Consider the following 13,273-nt stretch of genomic DNA (forward strand, 5'->3'; position numbering starts at 1 on the left):
TGTATTGTATGTCTTTATTTATATAGCGCCATTAATGTACATAGCGCTTAACAGTAGTAATACACGTGACAATCATATAAATGACAAATACAGATAGCAGGTCATGGGAATAAGTGCTTCAGACATAAATGTAACATTTAGGAAGAGGAGTCCCTGCTCCGAGGAGCTTACAATCTAATTGGTATGTAGGAGGAACGTACAGAGACAATAGGAGGGCATTTTGTTAAGTGCTTCTGCAGGGGGCCAAGCTTTATGTATCATGTGCAGAAATAAAAACTCGGGCGCTAACTCTGACCAGGGAGACCAAAAAAAAAAGGGGGGGTGGGGGGCTGTGTGAAAAATAACAAACAATATTACCGTGATAGATGAAAACTTGTGGCCCCTCGTGTGGGGGGTGCATACTGGAACGTGAAATCCTATTGCTCAGACCCCACTAGGATCTATTCAAGATCCTAGGTACATGTGGACAAAGAGAGAAATAGGGGATCTTTGCGCAGCTCTGTGTTACCGGACGCAGTAGCAGGGAAGCAAGATTGCGGGAGTGTACCCGGTTTCTACCGTCGCTGACATGGACTTTCTTATATGTGAATGTGTATGAGTGTCTTATATTAATGTTTATATTTTTATCTAAAATACGCTCCATATATCCTATCTCATCTTGGGGGAATCACGTGGGAGTGAGGTGTACCCGACACCACGGTATCTGAATATCAAGCTTCACTGATAGGCCACAAACACAGCCCTGCAGACCAGAAAGGAAGACTACACTAAAGAAAACTTTCTATGTACCGGTGCTTACACATGGCCGTGTAAGTAGTGCATATATTTATTTTATGTATTGACCCTTGCCACATTTCTCCCTTTTGATTTTGAGATCTGCCATTCGATTATCATGATATATTAATATCATATGATCATGTACGGAGTGTGAGCTAAGCTAAGATGGTGGATTTGTCTTTTGTTCCCCTTTTTCTCTTTGTCTTTATGTATCATGTGTCTAGTAATATCTACGGTGCTACTCATGCTTCTTTATCAAGTGGGCCTTAAAGGTGGATAGAGAGGGTGCTAGTCGGGTATTGAGGGGAAGGGCATTCCAGAGGTGTGGGGCAGTCAGTGAGAAAGGTTTAAGGCGGGAGAGGGCTTTAGATACAAAGGGGGTAGAGAGAAGACATCCTTGAGAAGAACTCAGGAGTCTGGATGGTGCATAGCGAGAAATTACGGCTGAGATGTAAGGAGCGGCAGAAGAGTGTAAAGCTTTAAAATTGAGGAGAATTGAGTGCGAGATGCGGGATTTGATAGGAAGCCAGGAGAGTGATTTCAGCAGGAGAGACGCTGAGACAGATTTAGAAGAGTAGAGTGATTCTGGCAGCAGCGTTTAGGATAAGAGTGTAGGGAAGGCAGGAAGGCAGGAAGGCCGGGCAGCAGGAGGTTACAGTAATCGAGACGGGAGAGAATGAGGTCCTGAGTCAGAGTTTTAGTCTGCGCGTATAGTGCCCGCGACTTCACTCAAACAAAACAATTGACTCCGTTGCCAGTGCTTATAGTAAGCGCGACGGCGCGGAAAAAAAATTGGTAGCGGGTAAAATTTGATTTTTCAGAGACTGTCGCCACATGTGACAGTCTCCGAACCAATCAATCATCCTGTCGCCGGAAGTTAAATTATAACTTTCGCGGGTGACGTCATCCGTCACTATACGCGTGGCCTTAGCAGTCGAGCAACAGAAGATAGGGCGTATCTTTGTAATATTGTGGAGGAAAAAGTGACAAGTTTTAGAGACTTTTTGAATGTGACAGGAGAATGTGAGAGAGGACTCAAGTGTCACCCCTAGGCAGCTTGCTTGGGCTACTGGGTGAGTATTGGTACTTCTAACAGTAATGTGGAAGGAGGTAGTAAGGCCAGGTTTGGGAGGAAGTATGAGGAGCTCTGTTTTTGCCATGTTAAGTTTAAGTCAGCGGAGGGCCATCCAGGATGATATCGCAGAGAGACATTCAGAAAGTTTGTCTGTACAGCAGGTGTAAGGTCAGGTGTTGAAAAGTAAATTTGTGTGTCGTCAGCATAGAGGTGACATTTAAACCCAAAAGATGTGATTAGGTCACCTAGAGAAAGTGTGTACAGGGAAAAGAGAAGAGGTCCCAGGACAGAGCCCTGGGGTACCCCCACAGAGAGATCGATAGAGGAGGAGGCGTTAGCAGAAAAGACGCTGAAAGTACGATGGGAGAGGTAAGATGAGATGCAGGATAGAGCTTTGTTACGAATACCAAGAGTATGGAGAATGTGGAGGAGAAGAGGGTGGTCCACGGTGTCAAATGCTGCAGAGAGGTCGAGTAATATGAGCGGAGTGTAATGACCTCTGTCTTTGGCAGCATGGAGGTCATTAGTTATTTTAGTGAGGGCTGTTTTTGTCAAGGGAGCAGTGCGGAAGCCAGATTGTAAAGGGTCTAGGAGAGAATGGGTGTTGAGAAAGTGGAGCAAGCGAGAGAATACAAGACGTTCAAGTAGTTTAGAAGCAAAAGGCAGGAGGGAGACAGGTCGATAGTTGGAAAGACAGGTAGGGTCAAGCTTGCTGTTTTTGAGTAATGGTATGACTGTTGAATGCTTGAAGGAGGTGGGAAAGGTACCAGAGTAGAGGGAGATGTTAAATATCTGTGTGAGTGTAGGGGTTATAGTAGGAACAAGATGTTTTAGGAGATGGGAGGGAATGGGGTCAAGAGGGCAAGTGGTAGAGGTAGAAGAGCAGATCAGCAGTGACACATCCTCTTCTGTGAGTGTGGAAAAAGAGTCAAGGAAGACAGGAGGAGAATTAGGAAGCAGTGTAGGATGGGAGGAGGAAACAGAGGAGATGTTCTAACGAATGGATTCCACCTTTTCCTTGAATTAGTCAGCAAAGTCCTGAGGTGAAATGGAGGAAGAAGAGGCAGCTGGGGGTGGTTTGAGTAGAGTCAAAGACAGAAAAGAGTCAGCGTGGTTTAGATTTGTGTGTGTTGATTAGTGAAGAAAGGTAGATTTGCCTGAGAGAGGGCAGAGTTGAAACAGGATAGCATACATTTGTAGTGAAGGAAGTCTGCGAGAGTGTGGGATTTCCTCCAGAGGAACGAGGGGAGGAGCGTAGCATGCGCGTGTGGGAATTTAGCCAGGGTCTGGGGTTAGAAGGGCGAGGGTGGCAGAGAGAAAGCGGGGCATGTAGATCAAGAGAGGAGGATAAGGCAGAGTTGTAGTTCCTGACCAGGTTGTCAGGGTCTGTAGCAGAGCTGAGAGAGGAGAGGGAGGAGCGTAAAGTGGAATCAAAGGCTGGTAGGTTCATAGAGCGCAGGTTTCTGCAAAAACGAGGGCGAGATGGAGAAGGGGAGAAACGAGAGAGAGGAGATGAGGTGATGGTCAGAGAGAGGAAAGGGGGAAATTGAGAAATCGGAAAGAGAATTTTTTTTTGTGAAAACCAGGTCTAAGTAGTGGCCATGTTTGTGGGTGCTGGCTGCAGTCCACTGTTGAGGGCCAAAAGAAGAGGTTAGAGAGAGAAAGCGGGAAGCCCAAGGAAGAGAGGTTTCATCAATATTGAAGTCCCCAAGGAGAAGAACAGGGGAGTCTGAGGAGAGAAAGAAAGAGAGCCAGGATTCAAAGTGAGAGAGAAAGGCAGAAGGGGGATGAGAAGAGGTAGGTGGGCGATAGATGACCGCAACGTGGATAGGGAGAGAAGATCTGGACAGTGTGAGCCTCAAAGGAGGGAAAAGCAAGAGAAGGAGGAATAGGAAGGGTTCGGTAACGGCAGAGAGAGGTGAGGAGTAGCCCTACGCCTCCACCCCTGCCATCAGGGCGAGTGTGGGAGAAAGAAAGGCCACCATAGGAGAGGGCAGCTTCCAGAGCAGAGTCTGCTCACTGAGTGAGCCAGGTCTCCGTTATAGCAAAGAGAAGCAGAGAGTGAGAGAGAAAGGAGTCATGCACAGAGAGGAACTTGTTAGAAAGGGAGCGAGCATTCCAAAGGGCACAGGAGAAAGGGAGAGAGGAGGGAGGGTGGCAGGGGATGGGTATGAGGTTGGAGGGGTTAACACCAGAAGGAGTAGAAGTTGCATTTTGCAGGCGAGGGCAAGTAGAAATAAGGCAGGGACCAGGATTGGGAGAGATATCCCCAGAAGCAAGGAGGAGACGCATGGAAAGAAAGAGAATGTGTGAGGATTTTTAGGGGTGTGTTTTAGTGCAGGGTGTATAGCTGTGTAGTGTCAGAGGGCGCAGGTAAGAAAGGAGTTCATGTGAACTGAGAAGTGGTGAAGGAAGGAGGGATGAAGATATATAAATAGAGTTGGAGACATGGGGCTGGTAGAAAGAAGTGCGTATTTTGAAAAGAGAGGTCAGAGCAAATATAAATAGTAGCAGCGGCATGACAGCAATAGTTAAGTGCTGAGATGTGTGGTCTGGGATAGAAAATGTCCACATTTCCAACGTAGTTCAAATCCAGGATTGAGGGCCAGTAGGTGTTGTGTAGTCCACTTGTTTTAACTCCTGTTGAACTCCCTGTTAAACTCCACGCTGCTTGCCACTTAGGACATGGGCCACTTTGAATTCATGGGCTGCTGTAAGCTTACTTTAGATGCATTTAAAACGTAAAAATGATTGCTTCAACATTTCAGGCCTTTATTACAGCTGGACTATATCTATTTACAGTACTTGAGCTTAAAATTGAACAGTACAAAGTCCAAGAGTCAGTCCAAAGCCCTTTTCCGGCTGGATTTGGCTTGCAAGCTACAAGTTAGAGTGAGCGGAAATATCTTGTGGTTCCAGAAAATAGCATTCGGACCAACTAGTTTATAGCGTCTCACTCCTTTCCGGATCACAGTCTGATTGGGGAAAGTCCAGGATGCAGATCTCTGAGCAGGGTGTCTTACCATCTGCACCAAACCCCCCCACCAGATACAGGCGGTCATTAAGGAGGCAAGTCCGGTGGCCAACTCTCTTATGCCGACGGTCCGAGCTGGGAAAGTGAAACCAACACGGCGGGGAGGATCCTTCAAAGGAATGAGAAAAGTAAAGGATACTCAAAAAAATGTTTTACCAGGAAGTAATCCATTGAGAGTTACCTCTCGTTTTCAATTATGTCCTGGACACAGTTAAATAATACATGGTTACATTAAATGTACAAGGATATACATTATATACAAGACACTGCATGCACAGTAAGAGATAATATATATATTATAGGCGTATGCAACAGTTACAGACAAGATTAAAATGTGAGACAGCTTTAGTTTTGACAGAACGTAGTCTGGTGGTGACTGTCAGAGTCTCCGGTAGACTGTTCCAGTTTTGGGGTGCACGGTAAGAGTAGAAGAAGCGGACGGAAACTTTATTGAACCTTGGGACCATGAACAGGCTTTTGGAGTCAGATCTCAGATAAGTGCTGCATGTGGTAGGGGTGAGGAGCTTGTTCAGATAGGCGGGTAGGGGGAGAGCGGGCTCATTGGGGAACCGCAGAGCGGGCTCGTGGGAGAGAGGACTCGGGAGGGAGGCGGAGGGGTAGAGCAGACTTGGGAGGGAAGGGGAGAGCGGAAAGCCGCCGCGGGCCGCACAGTGAGTGCATGCGGCCCGCGGGCCGTGTGTTGTGCAGGCCTGGTGTAGAGCAAAATGCTCCGCAGGAAAAGGGGCTGTAAGAGGCGATATAAAGAAGAGGCAGCAGCGAGTCACACCTGCAGAGGTGCAGAAGGTGGTCATGTCTGAGCTACTTTGTGTTCTTGGGCTAAATATAAATTGAAGGCCAGTACAACTGGTTTAATACTTCTCAACAGATACTTTCTAGGAGGAACTGAATTACAGAGAGGGTGAGAGAAGGTACAGTAATAGCAGGACTGATTCAAGGTATCTAGCATCCATGCCACAGATGAGACTAACACAGGGATGGTCAACCCACGCCTCCCTGCCATCTCCTCCCATGCAAATGGTGTTAACCTTCTGATTTAATCCTGACCAACCTTAAAACGCGCCCCACAAATCAAGCAACCTAACAGCCTGCACTCATGTCTATTGTCCCACTGTCGCTCCTACCACCCATTGTGCCCAAGCACTGCCATCTACAGCAGGGGAGTGCAAACTTTTTCTGCTGCGCCCCTCTGACTTCCTTCTCCCGCTCCCTCCCCCATCTGGTGTCCGCGTCAAATGGCGCTGTGGGACTTTGCGTGACCTGCGGCGTCATTTGACTAGTGTGACTAGTGTGACTAGTGTGACGTCACGTGGCATCATGTGACGCCGTATTCCCATGGCGACAGCCAGCTGAATCCCGGTAAGTGAAGTGTTGCAGGGGCCTCACGCGATCCCCCGGCTATTAATTTAAATGCCGTGGGGAAGAGCGCGGGGCCTCTGCAACTGCCGCACCCTCCCCCCCCCCCAGTTTGCGCACCCCTCACCTGCTGTCTCTGTAACTCTCCCATCATACCTCTTAGATTGTAAGCTCTTCAGTCAGGGATTTCCTTTCCTAGTGTCTGGTTTTGCTGCGCTTATTGTATAATTATAATTCCCTGTACTGTACTCTTTGTGAAGCGCTGAGTACACTTTTGGCGCCATAATAACTAAAGCCATACAATCCAACTCCAAGCCTCCATGGCCACCAACAGGTCAGGTTTTCAGGATATCCCTGCTTCAGCACAGGTGCTGCAGTCTTTGACTGAGCCACCTTTGCTGAAGGAGGGATATCCTGAAAACCTGACCTGTTGGTGGCCTTTGAGGCTTGGAGTTGACCACCCTTGTTCCAACACTTTATTGATGTTACTTAGTAAAGTAACGAGTTGCTTATACAGCTGGCAGCAAAAGGAGGACTCGATAATTGGAACGTCCGTACACGGAGAAGGACGTCCCACAGCCGGACAACTCACGTGTGTCATAGACGTAGAGGTCATTGCAGACGGCGTCTCTGCTCTTGGTTAGTGTCTCTCCACCAAACACGACCACGAAAGGGCCGACCGCGGAGCACGAGTGGTGCCTCAGGCTTTTAGGAGCTGCGCGGGTGACACCCTCTGTACCCACGAGATGGGAGAGCTTGTCTGTGAGCCCTGGAGCGTGGACGGTGCTCACCTGGGCCAGGCACGGGGAGAGAAAACGTAGAAAAGCAGTCAGTACTCGGCAGTCGGACATGATGCCGCTTTTACATTGTGTCGTAACACGGTGTTTGTCAGCAGTGCTAAGGACAAAGCAATATTTTGCGGGCATCATTGCCATTTAATCTGAGTGCATTGTTGCGACCTACGTGGATTTTATCCTTGTTCCACTGGCCGGCAAAATCAACGGCAGATGAGTCCCGACCTCCAAAGACACAGAGGGAGTAGCCGGCTTTCTTCCCGTCCTTGGCATGCAGCAGCACGGCCGAGTGACCGGAGCGAGAGGCGGTGCGAGATTCCTCCTCCCTGTACCTGGTGGGGAAAGGACTCTGAGAATGAAAAGAGAGCAGACACCGAGCCCGGTCTCACTCCCATGCACCTGCAGACTCTCACCTGATGGGGGCAGCCTCACTCATTACTATTCATTTCTATTCATTTTGAGGGGTTTAGGGTAAAAAGGTAATATAGCCAGATGCAGTCCACCGGACGCATTATCTGACGCCGGACCCGCTTATCCGACGGTTACTTCCGCTGATTAACATGGGATCCGCAATCCGACGGTCCGTTACCCGACGGCGGTTAGCGGGACGCATTCCGTCGGAAAAGCGAGGACCGCCTGTAATGATCAATATATAATAAGGAGCACATGAGGGGGGGGGGGGGGGGAATAAGGAGATTAAGGGAAGGGGATTTATTCATAATGCCACAAGGCCTCAGTGATTTCTAGCACTAGCGACAGAGTTATTTCTGTGGGGTAAGTAAAGGAACAGAGTTCCTGTCCCTGTAGGATAAGGACGAGACACGGACCTCAGAACCTTTTCTACCACATTCCTTAACAAGCCATTTTTGGATTTCAGCTATAAATGATCAATTCATTTTGTTTAGGTTTCCGACACCGTTTTCCCTACAAAAACCCCACGGACTAGCTGTGTCATATATCAAGCCTTACTCTTTAACCCTTTCTCAATCAGCTGCGAAGAATCTTCCCTGGAGAAGATGTTAGCCAATTACGTTGCATGGAGCTAATCTCTTCCCCCGCCCAGGGAAGCAGCATTAGGCCGCGTCCATACTCCGCGCGGCGCAAACAAAAGGCCATACCTCTATGAGGCAGGCCATACAGCCTCCCTGTCGCTATGGATCACAGGCCACAGATCGCATGGCCAACAAGCGTCGCGCGCCGACTATATCCGCGGCCTTACTGCACGCGTAGCAGGGTCACCTTAATCTACAACGTAGCCATTTACAGGGCTCACGCAATCTGTCTCTCGTGATAATAGGGATTTTGAACAGAAGCCAAATCCCTCCGCTTTCTAGGTATCCTTTAAGACGTCCTATTATCCCACCCGAGATATTTTGAAGTGACCCAATTAAGTTACAAGCAAACGCGCTCTCAAAAGCTGCATGAATAATGGGAGAAAGGAACATTTGAGGGAGAGACCGGTTCAGTCTAAGCCAATAAGTGTAGGATATGTGGAAAAGGATTGGGCGTGAGGCACCGTTATGGGAAATAACAGGGTCTGTCAGCTTCATCATAGTATGAACATTTCATTATACTAGAGTACTTGCCAATAAGTCTTGGAGCTGGCATTGACCCTCAGGGTGTACACGCTGGCGTAGCGCCTCTGGGTCCGCAGTCCTCCCTCTCGGCCGACGACCCGTAGCTCATATTCGGATATCTTGGTGCAGGTATGGCTGCTGAGTCCCACGGGAGGGTTATTGGTGGGGCCTTCCGCCCACAGGTCCCAATCGCGCCTCTCCGTGTCGTAGCTGAAGATCGAAGAGATCCTTCTGCTGCCGTCCCAGCCCCCTACCATGCACAGCCACCTGTCCCCGAGCAGGACGGTGTCATGGTGGCTCCGTCTAAAGGCGTTGTTCTGCGTCACCCTCTCTGCCGTCTTCTGCTCGGGGTCAAAGGTCACCACATCACCCAAAGGGGCGTCCTTGGGCTCCCCAGATTTAACCCCACCAAAGAGAAAAAGACTCCCCCTCACTGCTATGCACGTGTGGAACGCGCGGGCAAAGAGTTCATCCTGAGCCACTGGGTTCCATGCCCAAGCACAGCGAGTGGATGCCATGTTATACCCACTGCACTGCAAAGAAAAGCATTGGGCAACGTTATATGTCACACGCTACAATGGCTCTCTGGCATAATCCTCCTCTTCAAGATACTAATGAAGGCACAGCTACTTCTTAAATAATTAAATATGTGCCTTTTTAAATTGTCATTGATGTAAGCATACATCTTTATGTTTTATTAGATTAAATTGATTTTAGTGTTACAGTATTTGGTTGCACTATGTTTGGTTTCTCATTCCACTATCCATACATGGTTACCAATCTACTACCCTGAGGGATATCAAAGCACAGAGGGAGATCTGACACCCAAGATTGCCTGTCACAGAGAGAGGTTGGATATCCATCACATCCCACAGCATCCAATTGCCACAGTTTGGGAAAATGCCTGTTTTTATCTGAAAGAATGTGAGTCTTGAATTCAAAGATCTCTCCAGAGGGGGGGTGGTCCGGAGGGAGGGGGGGGTGGTCCGGAGGGAGGGGGGGGTGGTCCGGAGGGAGGGGGGGGTGGGACGAGGGGGGGGGAGGGTGGGACAAGGGGGGGGGAGGGGCAGTCTGAAGGAGGGTGGTCTGGGGCGAGGGGGGGTCCGGAGGGAGGGTGGTCCGGAGTGAGGGGGGGTACGAATGAGAGGGGGGGGGAGTCTGAAGGAGGGTGGTCTGGAGGGAGGGGGGAGAGGTCCGAGGGGGGAGAGGTGCTTTCATATCAGTACAATGCACAGGGATCACAGCCTGGCCTCTCACAGGTGTATATATAGAGATATATTTCCCTGCTCCCGGGCAGCAGGGGACAGCCTCCCTGGGCGTCCCTCTCCCCCACGTGCAGCGTAAATCCGCACTAATGTACACTCAGCGCCGCACTTACCTGATAAGGGATTGCAAAGGAATGTTTGTTACCACGGCAACATGAGGCGCCCGGCAACCCCCAGGCGGCCGTAGCAACCACCTTCACCGCAGCCAACTGCACGGCCTGCCAGAAAGCGACACTCAGTGCTGTAAAATCTCCATGTGTCACACGTTCACACTGACATGTCAACCGCTTCCCCCGACTCCCGCCGCTTCTCCCCGACTCTCTCCGCAACTCTCGCCGCTTCTCCCCAACTCACTGCTTCTCTCATTGTTTCTCCCCGACTCTCGCTTCTTCTCAGCAACTCTCACCACTTTCCCCCAACACTTCTTCCCCCCAACTCTTTCTTCTCCCCGACTCTCGCTTCTTCTCAGCAACTCTCACCACTTTCCCCCAACACTTCTTCCCCCCGCTTTCCCCCAACTCTTTCTTCTCCCCGACTCTCGCTGCTTCTCTCTGACTGTCGCCGCTTCTCCCCGACTCGCCGCTTCTCTCCAACTCTCACTGCTTCCCTCCGACTCCATCCAGCTGCTTCTCCCCGACTCTCGCTGCTTCTCCCGTCTCTCGTCGCTTCTCCCCGTTTCCTCCCTCCCGCCGCTTCTCCCCGATACCCGCTGCTTTTTCCCGACTCCCGCTGCTTCTCCCCGTTTCCTCCCTCTGACTCTCGCCACTTCCCCCCGACTCCAGCTGCTTCTCCCCGTTTCCCCCCTCCGACTCTCGCCACTTCCCCCCGACTCCCGCTGCTTCTCCCCGTGTCCCCCTCCGACTCCTGTAGCTTCTCCCCGTTCCCCCCCCCGACACTCGCCGCTTCCTTCCCCCCCCCCCGACACTCGCCGCTTCCCCCCCCCCCGACACTCGCCGCTTCCCCCCCCCCGACACTCGCCGCTTCCCCCCCCGACACTTGCCGCTTCCCCCCCCCCCGACACTCGCCGCTCCCCCCGACTCTCGTCGTTTCCCCCCGACTCTCGCCGCTTCTCGCCTCTTCCCCCTGACTCTCGCTTATTCTCTGCAACTTAGCACTTTCCTCCGACTCTTTCTTCCCCCGACTCTCTTCCCCCAACTCTCGCTGCTTCTCCCCGACTCCCCCCGACTCGCCGCTTCCCCAACTCTCGCCGCTTTCCCCCCGACTCTCGCCGCTTTCCCCCCGACTCTCGCCGCTTTCCCCCCGACTCTCTCTGCTTCCTTCGACTCCAGCCGCTTCTCCCCGACTCGCCGCTTGTCCTGCACTCCCGCTGCTTTTCTGCAACTCGCACTGCTTCCCCCCGACTCTCGTCGCTTCTCCCCGACTCTCGCCGCTTCCCCCGACTCTCGCCGCTTCACCCCGACTCACTGCTTCCCCCGACTCTCGTTGCTTCTCGCCGACTCTCGCTGCTTCCCCCGACTCTCGCCTTTTCTCCCCGACTCTTGCTGCTTCCCCCGACTCTCGCCGCTTCTTCCCGACTCTCACCGCTTCTTCCCGACTCGCCGCTTCTCCCCGACTCAATTCTCACTGATTTTGGTCTCTGCTAGCATTGGTTAGAAATGACTAACTAACTATATATATTTCCCCCTCAGGTTATTTATTGCAGGAAATGTTGCAAGTTTTCGGAGATACACTAAGACCGAGGCTTTTTATATGCTGAATCACAGTACCACAATATTGCTTTTGTGCAGAGATGTGAACATCTGGACCAAAAAAAGGGGGACCCCCAGGAATGCCAGATTGCCGTCGGCCAGGGATGGCCAACTCCAGTCCTCAAGAGCCACCAAAAGGCCGAGTATTAGGGATATCCCTGCTTCAGCACAGGTGGCTCAATCAGTGGCTCAGTCTACGCCTCCACCACCTGTGCTGAAGCAGGGATATCTTTTAAAACCTGACCTGCTGGTGGCTTGATGACTGCGGTTGGTTCCTCCTGCTGTAAGCTTTTGATTCTCTCCATAGCAATAGAGCAATCCGCTCACACTTTTTTATTTAGCTTTTTCCATTGCAATGCAACTATTTTATCAAAGCTGCCATATTCACACGGCTCAGCTACTGCAATGTATAAATAAACAGATTGTTATGTAGCGGTGATGGAGTCAATGTAAAAACCGACAGGAAGCTAAACATGACAGGCCTACTTGGTGCTTTTACTTGTTACTACCCAGAATCCTTTGCAGAATTTTATTTGTATTTATAAAAAATGTTTTGCCAGGAAGTAATATAATAGTTACCTCTCATTTTCACGTATGTCCTGGGCACAGAGTTATAACAATACATGGCTACATTAAAAGAACAGGGTTATACAGTCAATTCACAGACATGTCATGGCCAGATAGAGTTGGGGAATGCTCCTGGTTATTCTGTCTTTGCTGTATTCGCACAGTAGAAAACTTAAAGTAAGTTTGTTTCTCACCGTTAACTAAAAGAACAAAAACAGCCGTCTGCGAGTCATTATCTTTGCCCGATTTTCAGCTGTATAATGAAGCAGGCAAAAGCTATAGGAAATCCGTGTAAAAATAGATTGGAAGCTGAAAGTGGTATGCCTGTTCGGTACTCATTTGTATGCTGAAACCCAGAACTTGACTGAAGCTTAAAGCTGCAGTTCAGACTTTTTTTTTTTTTAATTTATTTTTTTACTTCAATAGTTTCATGTGGGCAATATCTAATTACCTAAAGAACTGCATAGCTGCCGGTCAATTCGTTCACCGTCTATTGATCGGCAAAGTTTGGCGACATCTTTAAATATGGGGAATGTAAATCGTTGCTATAGGAACAAGCATGCTTGTTAAAATAGAATACAAGAAAATTGGTCTTTCAAAGTTGTGTTTTTTAAAACAGAAAATGCTAAAAGTATTTTTTCTTACTACAGAACTGATTTATTTAAAAAAACCACATGCAGGATATTGCCTGAACTGCAGCTTTAACCCCTGCAGATATATACGCATGTTTATTCCCTGGCTGTAACAAACAGCTGGTGTATGTATAATGTGTATCCACTAGATGGCAAAGGGACACCTTGTGTAGAAAGGCATAAGGCAGGCATGGCAGAGGCAACCAAGACTGGCAGAGCCGCTGGAACTGGGAACATGGTTTTGAACATGTTGCTCAGTGGCTTTTTGGCTGAGATAAAGTGTAACCCCGCCAACATTTTGAATATACAAATAGGTACCAGTGCAGTTCCTCTACTTGTGCTGGGTGGAGGTACTGTACTACTCAGAAAATCCTAGGAAAGTGCCCTAACCTATGTAGCTTACCACAAACAAAAACACTTTCTGTTTAATAATAGGTAAAACTGGTCTTACGGGACCCAAAACATGTGT

The 13,273-nt window shown here is 49.6% G+C and overlaps 1 protein-coding gene across 1 annotated transcript; it reads right to left on the reverse strand.

Annotated features, from left to right (window-relative positions):
- Positions 1-2,842: 2,842 nt before the first annotated feature.
- Positions 2,843-10,118, reverse strand: KLHDC9 (kelch domain containing 9). The gene is made up of 5 exons (XM_075607918.1): positions 10,010-10,118; positions 8,641-9,164; positions 7,224-7,386; positions 6,853-7,051; positions 2,843-4,995 (listed from the first exon to the last, which is right to left on the reverse strand). Exons 2-5 carry the CDS (start codon positions 9,147-9,149, stop codon positions 4,796-4,798), a joined length of 1,071 nt encoding a protein of 356 aa, XP_075464033.1. The 5' UTR covers positions 9,150-9,164; positions 10,010-10,118; the 3' UTR covers positions 2,843-4,795.
- Positions 10,119-13,273: the final 3,155 nt, after the last annotated feature.

The sequence above is a fragment of the Ascaphus truei genome, chromosome 7 (assembly GCF_040206685.1).
Source record: "Ascaphus truei isolate aAscTru1 chromosome 7, aAscTru1.hap1, whole genome shotgun sequence".
Classification (NCBI taxonomy): domain Eukaryota; kingdom Metazoa; phylum Chordata; class Amphibia; order Anura; family Ascaphidae; genus Ascaphus; species Ascaphus truei.

Bases quoted from the DNA above. Each gene is read 5' to 3' on its own strand.
- KLHDC9 (XM_075607918.1), bottom strand. From the start codon at position 9,149: ATGGCATCCACTCGCTGTGCTTGGGCATGGAACCCAGTGGCTCAGGAT. The intron at 7,387-8,640 runs GCAAGTACTCTA...TTTCCCCACCAG, and splicing joins GCCAGCTCCAAGACTTATTG to GTACAGGGAGGAGGAATCTC. The intron at 4,996-6,852 runs GTGAGTTGTCCG...ATTCCTTTGAAG, and splicing joins CCTCTACGTCTATGACACAC to GATCCTCCCCGCCGTGTTGG.